The sequence below is a fragment of the Dendrobates tinctorius genome, unplaced genomic scaffold (assembly GCF_039654945.1).
Source record: "Dendrobates tinctorius isolate UK_male_01 unplaced genomic scaffold, ASM3965494v1 ptg000103l, whole genome shotgun sequence".
Classification (NCBI taxonomy): Eukaryota; Metazoa; Chordata; class Amphibia; order Anura; family Dendrobatidae; genus Dendrobates; species Dendrobates tinctorius.
The window spans coordinates 2,665,339-2,677,513 of record NW_027361771.1 but is presented as its reverse complement, the minus strand read 5'-3'; the positions used below and the strand labels follow the sequence as shown (position 1 = coordinate 2,677,513).

The 12,175-nt window shown below is 41.9% G+C and overlaps 1 protein-coding gene across 1 annotated transcript in view; it reads left to right on the top strand.

The window, feature by feature from the left end:
• MYO15B (myosin XVB) overlaps positions 1-12,175 on the top strand; it is a 139,950-nt gene that overhangs the window by 57,866 nt on the left and 69,909 nt on the right. The window contains exons 16-22 of the mRNA XM_073587950.1: positions 272-356; positions 449-577; positions 878-1,076; positions 2,994-3,075; positions 10,800-10,962; positions 11,045-11,160; positions 11,320-11,379. Of these exons, the coding sequence (XP_073444051.1) occupies positions 272-356; positions 449-577; positions 878-1,076; positions 2,994-3,075; positions 10,800-10,962; positions 11,045-11,160; positions 11,320-11,379 (834 nt within the window). The remainder of the gene's footprint in view (positions 1-271; positions 357-448; positions 578-877; positions 1,077-2,993; positions 3,076-10,799; positions 10,963-11,044; positions 11,161-11,319; positions 11,380-12,175) is intronic.

Below are 12,175 nucleotides of genomic sequence, written 5' to 3'. Positions count from 1 at the left end.
TTCTGCCACACCTCAGTGCAAAGCCTTTGACTGGATTCTAAGAGATAATGTTTCTCCTTGTGAAGAATGGCATTCCTGATATGCCAGTGTAAGGACACTTAATTTCCCAAAGGATAATTGCATGGCCCATAAGTCTTCATACACTGTCACACTTCACAAGAAGAGACTTTACCCCTTATAAAAGTCATGACATTCTGCAGGCATCTTGTAAGGGCAAAACATCAGTAAAGCAAAGTTGAATGTTCATATTTTAGAAGAATTTTTCATCTAGGTATACTGGGATGAAGAAGAGGAATCTGAGTATATTTCCCAAAAGAAAACATTCCAACAGAAGAGGGAATTCTTCCAAAAAATGGGTGTGTAGTACAGTTTAGATGAAGACCAAATGCATTTGGAACATTTCATTCTCACAATTAACATGTTTTAATTGTAAACTTTGATTGTGTAGTACGTGATGGCACTCGAGTGAAGTCACTCAAGCCTCCCTCGAAGATCCTACTTCCAGCTCAAATAATAGAGTCTGAGAGTGAAAGTGATGAGGAACCACCAGAACCTCCAGAACCTGAACCTCAACCAGGTGATTATATTCATTTATTGACAGTGCAAAAATTTACCAATTTGATTAATTTGTCTAACAAAATGCAGTCTTTATGAAAAAAAACAGGATATGTAATATTACAATAGTGCCTAATAAAATAGGCAGATGCATGATTTAACTAAATTGGTTAAGACAGGCTTAATCAATCTTATTTTAATTTGCTAAACATAAAATCACTGTAATTACTTGGAGCCTTTAAGTCTCTGGCAACATAGAAATATAAAATAATATATATAAATATATAAATAATTATATTTTTTACATTTTTTTTTCTTAAAGAAATACCAACACCAAAACCACCACCAATAGTGCCACCTCCTGTAAGTAAAACTACAGAGGCTCCTGAAAAAGAGACTAAGAAACCAGGTGGTGTGATTAAACAGGCTTCAAGACCAAAACCCAGTCAAGAGATAAAAGAAATAATCAAGATGTATCAAAGCCGTCCTCAGGAAGAGCCTAAACCCTATGAACCAGTTAGGTGAGATCCCAATAGAACACTATATGGTCTTCAGGACATGCATTAGTGTTAATTAAATGTCCGTTTTCACATAAGTGTTCTATCTGTGGTTTTAAAAGATATATCACATACCTACAGTGGGTACGGAAAGTATTCAGACCCCTTTAAATTTTCCACTCTTTGTCTCATTGCAGCCATTTGGTAAATTCAAAAGTTCATTTTTTTCTCATTAATGTACAATCTGCACCCCATCTTGACTGAAAAAAACAGAAATGTAGAAATTTTTGAAAATATTTTAAAAATGAAAAACTGAAATATCACATGGTCATAAGTATTCAGTCCCTTGGCTCAGTATTGAGGAGAAGCACGCTTTTGAGCTAGTACAGCCATGAGTCTTCTTGGGAATGATGCAACAAGTTTTTCACACCTGGATTTGGGGATTCTCTGCCATTCTTCCTTGCAGATCCTCTCCAGTTCCGTCAGGTTGGATGGTGAACGTTGGTGGGCAGCCATTTTCAGGTCTCTCCAGAGATGCTCAATAGGGTTTAGGTTAGGGCTCTGACTGGGCCAGTCAAGAATGGTCACAGAGTTTTTCTGAAGCCACTCTTTTGTTATTTTAGCTGTATGCTTAGGGTCTTGTTGGAAGGTGAACTTTCAGCCAAGTCTGAGGTCCAGAGCACTCTGGAAGAGGTTTTCATCCAGGATATCTCTGTAATTGGCCACATTCATGTTTCCTTCAATTGCAACCAGTCGTCCTGTCCCTGTAGCTGAAAAACACCCCAATAGCATAATGATGCCACCACCATGTTTCACTGCTCGGATTGTATTGGACAGGTGATAAGCAGTACCTGGTTTTCTCCACACATACCATTTAGAATTATCACCAAAAAGTTCTATATTCGTCTCATCAGACCAGATAATCTTATTTCTCATATATAAGCCCAAAAGAATATTCATAACAAGACAATGACCCTAAGCACACAGCTAAAATAACAAAAGAGTGGCTTCAGAACAACTCTGTGACCATTCTTGACTGGCCCAGCCAGAACCCTGACCTTAACCCAATTGAGCATCTCTGGAGAGACCTGAAAATGGCTGTCCACCAATGTTCACCATCGAACCTGACGGAACTGGAGAGGATCTGCAAGGAAGAATGGCAGAGAATCCCCAAATCCAGGTGTGAAAAACTTGTTGCATCATTCCCAAGAAGACTCATGGCTGTACTAGCTCAAAAGGGTGCTTCTACTCAATACTGAGCTAAGGGTCTGAATACTTATGACCATGTGATATTTCAGTTTTTCATTTTTAATAAATTTGCAAAAATTTCTACATTTCTGTTTTTTTCAGTCAAGATGGGGTGCAGAGTGTACTTTAATGAGAAGAAAATGAACTTTTTTGAATTTACCAAATGGCTTCAATGAAACAAAGAGTGAAAAATTTAAAGGGGTCTGAATACTTTACGTACCAACTGCATTATAATCTATAGGGTTGTATTTTTTTGCGATCTGCATGTCCGCAAAAACAGCAAGGTGACATGTCTGTTTTTGATCAGAGTCACGGATCAAAATTACCCCTACAAGTCTATGGGTCCATAAAAATTACTGGCAGCACCCAGATGTCAGTAATGTATAGTAGAAGCTGTGCAATTTTTCTACTTTTTCATCATTGAAAATCATTGATGAAATGCTGATAGTAAGAATTGACACTAAACAAACACTGATGAAACTAGGATCCAAAACACTGCTGAAGATCGTTCTGTGTTTTTTCGTACAAGCAAAATTACGGACGTCTGAATGAGGCCTTATAACAAGGATCCTAATGAGTATGAGATCAACCTAATGGACAGGAGCAATGGTGATGTAGATTATGATATACAGATTTTTACCTTTGTTCTCCTGATTTCTTTATTTATCAAATGTCAAATGTTACATTTTTCAGGAGGACAACACAGAACTTCTTAAAGAAAAAAGATCCCAAACAAGAAGCTTTAGAGAGACTTAGAAATGCTGGGCCTCCAAAAGTAAGACTGTGCCTTTTGGTGTAGTGACTCTAAATTGGAAAAATTATAATTTGTTAATGTATATATATATATATATATATATATATATATACACACTCACTGGCCACTTTATTAGGTACACCTGTCCAACTGTGTGTTAAGACTTAATTTCTAATCTGCCAATCACATGGCGGCAACTCAGTGCATTTAGGCATGTAGACATGGTCAAGACAATCTCCTGCAGTTCAAACCGAGCATCAGTATGGGGAAGAAAGGTGATTTGAGTGCCTTTAAACGTGGCATGATTGTTGGTGCCAGAAGGGCTGGTCTGAGTATTTCAGAAACTGCTGATCTACTGGGATTTTCACGCACAACCATCTCTAGGGTTTACAGAGAATGGTCCGAAAAAGAAAAAAAATCCAGTGAGCGGCAGTTCTGTGGCCGGAAATGCCTTGTTGATGCCAGAGGTCAGAGGAGAATGGGCAGACTGGTTCGAGCTGATAGAAAGGCAACAGTGACTCAAATTGCCACCCGTTACAACCAAGGTAGGCAGAAGAGCATCTCTGAACGCACAGTGCGTCGAACTTTGAGGCAGATGGGCTACAGCAGCAGAAGACCACACCGGGTACCACTCCTCTCAGCTAAGAACAGGAAACTGAGGCTACAATTTGCACAAGCTCATCGAAATTGGACAGTAGAAGATTTGAAAAACGTTGCCTGGTCTGATGAGTCTCGATTTCTGCTGCGACATTCGGATGGTAGGGTCAGAATTTGGCGTAAACAACATGAAAGCATGGATCCATCCTGCCTTGTATCAACGGTTCAGGCTGGTGGTGGTGGTGTCATGGTGTGGGGAATTTTTTCTTGGCACTCTTTGGGCCCCTTGGTACCAATTGAGCATCGTTGCAACGCCACAGCCTACCTGAGTATTGTTGCTGACCATGTCCATCCCTTTATGACCACAATGTACCCAACATCTGATGGCTACTTTCAGCAGGATAATGCGCCATGTCATAAAGCTCGAATCATCTCAGATTGGTTTCTTGAACATGACAATGAGTTCACTGTACTCAAATGGCCTCCTCAGTCACCAGATCTCAATCCAATAGAGCATCTTTGGGATGTGGTGGAACGGGAGATTCGCATCAGGGATGTGCAGCCGACAAATCTGCGCCAACTGTGTGATGCCATCATGTCAATATGGTCCAAAATCTCTGAGGAATGCTTCCAGCACCTTGTTGAATCTCTGCCACGAAGAATTGAGGCAGTTCTGAAGGCAAAAGGGGGTCCAACCCGTTACTAGCATGGTGTACCTAATAAAGTGGCCAGTGAGTGTATATATATATTAGTTTTTCCTTTATGTCTCATATTTACTTACGAAATGGCTTTATTATTTCCATGTTTCTGCTTCATTGGAGGAATAGACATGCAAAAGTAACATTAGTAGCAGAACCCGCAAATGACATAGTGATGCTACCCACATGACCCACTGAGTATAATGGGGTCTGAAAGTATTTCTTCACTGTGGCAGTCATATTACAGGACAAAGTTACACTATTTTGTCTACAATTTTTATTGGAATCTACAATGAAGACTCTTCTTGCTGTATAGCCAAATGTGAATGTAGCCAAGATTTAACTTTGCAAAAGCAAATTTGTTTTTTATATATTTATTACCCACAATTGCAGGCTGCTTCCAGAATGACAGCAGAACGGCATTTGTGAAGATGCGCTTTCAGAGTGCCCCAATGAAGAGTCCTAGGAGCCATTCCTTTATAACGAATTACTATACAGTGCACCCAAATATTACTTTTGTTAAACTGTCCACCTTATAGGTGTATTCTCTAGATTGGATCTTATGCCCTATCTATGGTAGGGAATAGATGATAACTTCCCGATCCCTTGGGGTCCGACCACTGGGACCTCCACCATTCCCGAGAACCGGGGCTTTGACGAGCCCCATGTGAATGGAAGTCAATCAGCAGACTGCCACTTCATTCATTCATTCTTATGAAAGTACAGCACTTGCAAGGTTGACAACTTGACTTTTTTTTTTATACTTTGTTTTTATTGAATTCAAAAAATTTTGTCATACATACACACAACACTGTAGATGTTATTCAAAGCACACATATCAAAATCTCTATATTGGAGATTGCATTGGTATACATGACAATAAGACAAAACAAACACAAAACCGGGGAGAGGGAAAAGAGGAAGGGGAAAGGGGGGGAAAAGGTAGCACGGCAGAAACAGGTACAGTTTTTACCCATTAGACACCTAGTATATGTGCCCAATCTTAAGCTCAGGACCCTCCCACACCAAAGTACATCAACACCACCTGGCAGTGTCTCTCCGTAGCGAATCACCCAAGGACATCATTGTACAGATATCTCCCCTAGTAGTAGCTGCTCCTGATACCAGACCGTGGGTCGAAAACAAGTATCAGTGTGATGCAGCAGCAAAAAAGGCAAATGCAATTCTAGGATGTATTAACAGAAGCATACAGTCCAGATCACGTGAAGTCATTATTTCCCTCTACTCCTCTTTGGTCAGACCTCATCTGGAATATTGTGTCCAGTTTTGGGCACCACATTTTAAAAAAGACATCAACAAACTGGAGCAAGTTCAGAAAAGAGCGACCAGAATGGTGACCGGTCTGCAAACCCTGTCTTATGAGGAAAGGTTGCAGGATTTGGGAATGTTTAGTTTGCAAAAGAGAAGACTGAGAGGAGACTTAATAGCTGTCTACAAATATCTAAAGGGCTGTCACATTGTAGAAGGATCAACTTTATTCTCATTTGCACAAGGAAAGACTAGAAGCAATGGGATGAAACTGAATGGGAGGAGACACAGATTAGATATTAGAAAAAACTTTTTGACAGTTAGAGTGATCAATGAGTGGAACAGGCTGCCACGAGAAGTGGTGAGTTCTCCTTCAATGGAAGTCTTCAAACAGAGGCTGGACAGACATCTGACTGGGATGATTTAGCGAATCCTGCTTTGAGCAGGGGGTTGGACCAGATGGCCCAGGAGGTCCCTTCCAACTCTACGATTCTATGATTCTATGATCAATGTCACTCCGGATGTGTTGTGGGAGCATAAAGATAAAGCTTTCCTAAGTTTCAAAAATGGCCTGTACCCTTCCCTCCTTATGCAAATGCAGCACCCGCTAAGGTTGTGGGGCACTCGGTCCGGGCCGGTCAGTTCTTCAGGGGATGTCACGGCAGCGGTGACCCGGTCCGTGGCCCTTGGCATGCAATAAAAATGCTGAGGGAAAGTTTATAGTGGATTTAATGTGACACCACCTGTGGTGTTCGGCAATGGATGGCCGACACTGCTTAAGGAGACCACTGGGGCCGATGGTGACGCAGCTGGGATGGTTCTGCTTCCCACAGGTGGAGCTGGGCCCCAGGGCTACCAGTAAAGTTCTTACAAGGGATCGTAGACCTTGGGGTTCAGGACTGAGGGAGTGGGGAATGACTGAAGACACCAGGGTTGTAGTTTATTTTACCATTACTTGATGATTTGAAATGCAGACTGGGGCACGGATAACAGTTGGTATGGAGATCCGGGCCGCCTGGAAGCAATTTAGGTTCCCCTAAGCCAGATGGGTTTGGAAGCCTTCCTATTGCACTGCCTTCTGAGGTCCTGGCTGCCTATAGCTATGCTTGGGCCTCTGTTCCTCCTTGTCCTTAAGTCCTTGCCCTCATGGCTGGCAGCTTGAGCCTACTACAGGTGTTGCTTCTTCGTGGCGGCTCTGGGCTCTAGAGTGCTGCTATGCCGATGGGTGATTGACGGGACCAGGAGACCTGTAGTCCCCTGCCCTCCAGATTTAGCTGCTGGGCCTTCTGTACCCACGCAGCCACGGACTTCAGCGTCTGGTTTCTAGCACTCAGCTCTGGAGTGAGCTTGGTCACAGCTCCACTCCCCAGGTTCTCTTTCACTTCCCTCCTTCCTCCCTCACTCTCTCTCACAGACTGACTAACCCCACCTCCAGGCCCGAGCTTATAGGGACGCTCTCCTGAAACCAGGTGTTAGAGCTCCCCCTTCTTGTCTGAAGTCAGGAAAAGTGTTGGATGCTGGTGTTACCTGGCAAGGGGAAATCACCCCCTGTGAGGGAGGCAATGCCACTGTGGCAATCGGACTCCTGGGGTGCCACCCAAAGAGACCTCGACTCAGTCCATCTGAAGCAGAAACAACAGCTTTTCTAGAAATATTTTGAAGGGAGGGGCATGGTCATGGATCCATGCCTGCAAAATGGCCTTAGTACCAGCCGCCACCACCAAGCGCAATAGATTCTGGGCCCCTGGAGAGCAGGTGTATGTATTTGGTTTTAAGTATCCAAATATGCCCCATAAGGGTTCATCAGGAGCGAAGTTTGTCAGATGTGTAGCAGTAAATTGCTGTATTCTTTCCCAAAATGGTCTAATGACTGGGCATGCCCACAGGCAGTGAAGCAGGTTGGCTTCTGGGGAGTGACATTTATAACATTTGGAAGTTGTGTAGAGCCCCATTCTATGACCCCTTTGTGGGGTTAGATAGTATCCATGGCAGATTTTCAGTCTCATTTCTAGGAAACGAGCTCAAGGGAGAAATTTATAGGCTTGATCCAGAGCTTTTAAGATGGTGTTGCAGGTTAGGTTGGAGTCTTCAATCTGCCATTTTGGTAATGGAAATTAGGATTGTTCATAATCCAAGGCTACGTGAATGAATTTATAGTTAGTGGCTATTTGGCCAGACTTAAAATTGGGTTTAGTAAACCATCTGAACAGAGATGGTCTCCACTCGTGCTTATATATAACTTTTACCTTGCAAGTATTGGAATGGAGGGAATATGGCTTTGGGATATTTACATTGCAGCTCCTCCATTGAGTACATCCGCCGCTCCTCAAAATGGACTAAATATTTAATAGATGTTATACCCTGAGAGTGCCATTGGTAGAAGACAGGGTGAGAGTGTCCATCATTGAAGTGGGGGTTACTAATCAGTGGGAGGAGGAGAGACATCTGAGGAGAGGGCCGGAACTGTCGGCATAACTTTTGCCATGCCCTCCATGTAGACATTAACAGTGGGTTTGCTCTTACCTCAACCGGCAGTTCAGTATGAGGGAGATGTAGGAGGGCAGGGAGAGCCAGCCCCGTGGCAAGACAGAACTCCAAATTATGTTGGGTATAATAAGACGTCCCCCCCAGCCAATAATCAACCACCACCCGAAACAAGGATGCTAGGTTATAGTGTCTAATATCAAGAAAGTTTATCTCCCCATTCCCGTTCAGTTGCTGGAGCAGTTTAAAAGCTAAGCAAGATTTTTTTACCATCCCAGATAAATGAGCGATATAGATAATTGATCCACTTCTCCTCTTTAGGAGCTAAATAAATTGGGAGAGTATGGAAGAGGTAGAGGAGACGTGGAAACTCTGCCATTTTAATTAAGTTGGCTTTGCCCAGGTATGACAAGTTAAAATCTTTCCATTTGGCTAAAGTAGATTCTAAGTTTTTGAGGTATAATTTAATATTGATTTTGTATAGTTTAGCTGGGTGTGGTTTGTTACCAGTACTCCCAAGTATTTCAATGAGCCATTAGTAAATTGACACGGGAACCCTGATGCCCTTAAAATTTTGAGGGGTCGCGTAACATCATCACCTCTGTTTTATCCCAGTTGATATCGCCTCCCACATCCCCCAACTCCTGTATAAGAGAGTGTAAGACCCATTTTGGGTCAGTTACTACAAGCAGAATATCATCTGCAAACGCCGCGACCCTCAGCTTTCTAGAACCCGCCGTGAGCCCCCAAAAATAGGGATCTGCAAGAGATGACGCAGTAAAGGGTCTATAGAGAGGTTAAATAAGAGGGGTGACAGAGGGTATCCTTGCTTAACTCCCAAAAAAAGGTCAATTGGTGGCGCATTTTTTTTTTCGTATATGTACCTACCTACTGTCAATGTAATGCCTTTATGCATCTGTATCTGTACTTGTTCCTGCCTTGCTGCTGTAATGCTCTGAATTTCCCCATGGTGGGATGATTAAAGGATTATCTTATCGTATCCGTTAACCGACACCCGGTTATTTGCGTTTGTGTGAAGGTATTGGACATATTGCAGAAACTCTCTCTTCTCCCTACCCAAGACCTCGTACAGGAAAGGCCATGCCACTTTGTCAAAGGCCTTTTCAGCATCGAGACTCATCAGCACTGCATGTGGTCCCGATGCATCTCGAGCCAGGACTGTAACCGCCACCACCATACGTATATTTGCCACGCTACTACGATCTTGAGTAAATCTTGTCTTGTCTGAGCCTCACATAGGAGGTCAGGCAGCAACATCTTCAGATGGTTCGCCAAGATCTTCGCTAGGAGTTTATAGTCATGGTTGAGGAGTGAGATTGGGCGGTAAGCTTGTGGCAGTAATGGATCTCTATTAGATTTGGGGGGATGACTATTGTGCGTGAGTTTGTAAGACAACTTGACTTTTTATTTTTTCTGGACAGCTTATCAAAAAATCATGGACATACAATATTGTTTATTGACACAATGGAAAACCATAATAAATCATAATGATCTTAAGTGATACATGTCTGATACAAAGATATCAGCTGAACTCTAAAATAATGATAATTACAGTCAAAATAATCTGTATAAGTTTCTTTAAAAAAATCATGGATGCTTTACATTTTTTTTATGGACAGGGCAAAAAGGTGACCAATTTTTGAAGACTGTATTGGAACATATAGATGGTTGGAAACCCTGACCACTTGGCTATCTGCGGTGGTCCCATTCAAAATGCATGGTGCAGTAGTGTGCATTGCTTCATTCACACAGGGCTCTTCAGATCCTCGGGATTGGTGAGGGACCGATTGGAAAGTTATCCCCTACCCAATTAATATGGGATAATTTCCAAACCTGGAAACATCCTTTAAGTGCTCGCTCACATTTGCGTTGAAATCGGATGAGTACAATCCGATAAAAAAAATCGAATTGCACTCGATCCAATGTTAAATTATAGGGCAGCTCCCTCCTGTGATTATTTTCTCATGCCAAATTGGCATGTGAAAACAATAGCAGCATGCTGAGATTGCATCCGAGAATTGGATGGCATGCAGCCTTACAAGTATATGTGTGCGCCTGAAAGATCGCACAGCACTCAGATATTATCAGAGTGCAGTGCACTTCCCGTGGACGCTGGCAATGGAGGAGATGGAGAAATTACTTTCTCTGTCTCCTCCACACCTGTGCTCCAGTTCTTGCATGTGAGAGGATCAGAGCACAGAATACTGACACACGGCTCCTGCTCGAAGCCGTATGGTAGCCGAGTGTTATTAGCATATCGCATCTGATGCTCTCGCATCGGATGCCATACTCTATTGTGACTTCGGCCTCAGAGTAATAGGTTGAGTGTATATTTTCTTATTAATTTCTGTGCCTCTTTTTATTATCTTGCACAACCCCTTTAATCTTCACATAGTCCTACCTATATAACTACTGTAAAGTGGAGTTAATTCCTTAGGTATGTATCTAACTTCTGTCTACACAATCTAAAAGGTTCCTGGACAGCTTGGGAGAATTAACTGCCTTAACTGCCACCATAATAGATATATTTGCATTTGGCGTTGACATGGTAGTGTCAGGATCTCTGTGCTTGGCCTCACTTTTATGTAGGTGATAAAAACAGAACCAGGTATTATTAGAAAGTCTCATTATTTTTTATTACAAATTAATTGAGCACTGAATTGTTTTTTTCCCAAGGACACTCCAGATTCCCCAACAGCTCCTCCTCCACCACCTCCTCCTCCTCCTGCTGAGAAATCAAGTGGGGAGTCTAGTTCTATTCGAGAAAAGCAAAAGCCACTTTTAGGACTATTCCAATCTGGTTTATTTCCTCCGGCAGTGCAGACTCCCAAGTCCCCAGGTACAGAAATATGTGGCTGCTTTTATTTTTTGCAATCATCCCTGAAATATCTCGTTCTTACACCCATTATGCTTTTTTTTAGTCTTAGTAAGAACTCTTGAAGGTGATCACTCCACTAAATCATCAATCAGCAAACACACTGCTAGTGTGTTCTTCTCATACATCGATGTCAACTGGAAACTTTATGTGCGGAAGGAGGTAAGGTTCGTCAGACCTTTTATCAGTGTGACTGCGGGAAGTATGTCGACCATTAACTGTGTGAAATATAATCTACCAGAAGGCAATGCAGTATAACATTATATGTAATAGGATTAATATTGTATTTATTGTATTATGTAATAATTATTTTTCTCATAGATCTTCTATCCAAAGGAAAAATTTACTCATCCCTACTACTTGAACCTTCTGTGTGAGCAGGTAAAAGAAAAACAAAATCACAAGTTTTAATTTCTACAATGTTTCTAGTAGTTTTAAGATTAAATGTGTTGTCCAATCAAAACAATACAGTTAGCATGGCTGGGCTAATACAACATATGAAATATCTGTCCATATGCCATATTAGCTTTGACCATCGAGAGTCGGAGCACTCTCACAGCTGGGCCATCCATGTATTACCTCAAAAGCCATTCATTAGCCGTGGCTCCCATGTATAAGGAGTGGTGTTTGCTGAGACAACTCACCTTAAATAACTAATAGTGATTATATACATCAGATAGCTGTTGGTCAGATGCTTGATGAACAGCTAAACCTCCCGACTTTCTGTTGTACATGAATGCCCAGCTCAGGTGAGCATTCATGTGTTTTCATCAGGCTAAGAGGAGAGAGCGTTTGTCTGACAGCTTATCTCTCATGAAAACAAATGGATTGGGTCCTGAAATTTAAAGTTGCCATGATGTAGTTCAAAAGAAGATGTCAGTGGACAATTGTAAGAAGAACCCAATACACATCCAATGGTGAGCCATTACCTCCGAAGACAGCATGTATGACTTACCGTCATCTAATGTCTATGGGGCCTTAAATCTTACACATATCTATTTCTCTACCATTATTCTTTTTGGCTTTGTGAAATTTTTCCTAATAATAACTAATATTAATTTTATTTCTATAGCGCCAACATATTCCGCAGCACTTTACATTATAGAGGGGACTTGTACAGACAGTAAAAGAAATTACAGCATAACAATAATCACATAAATCAGCAGATACCATGAGG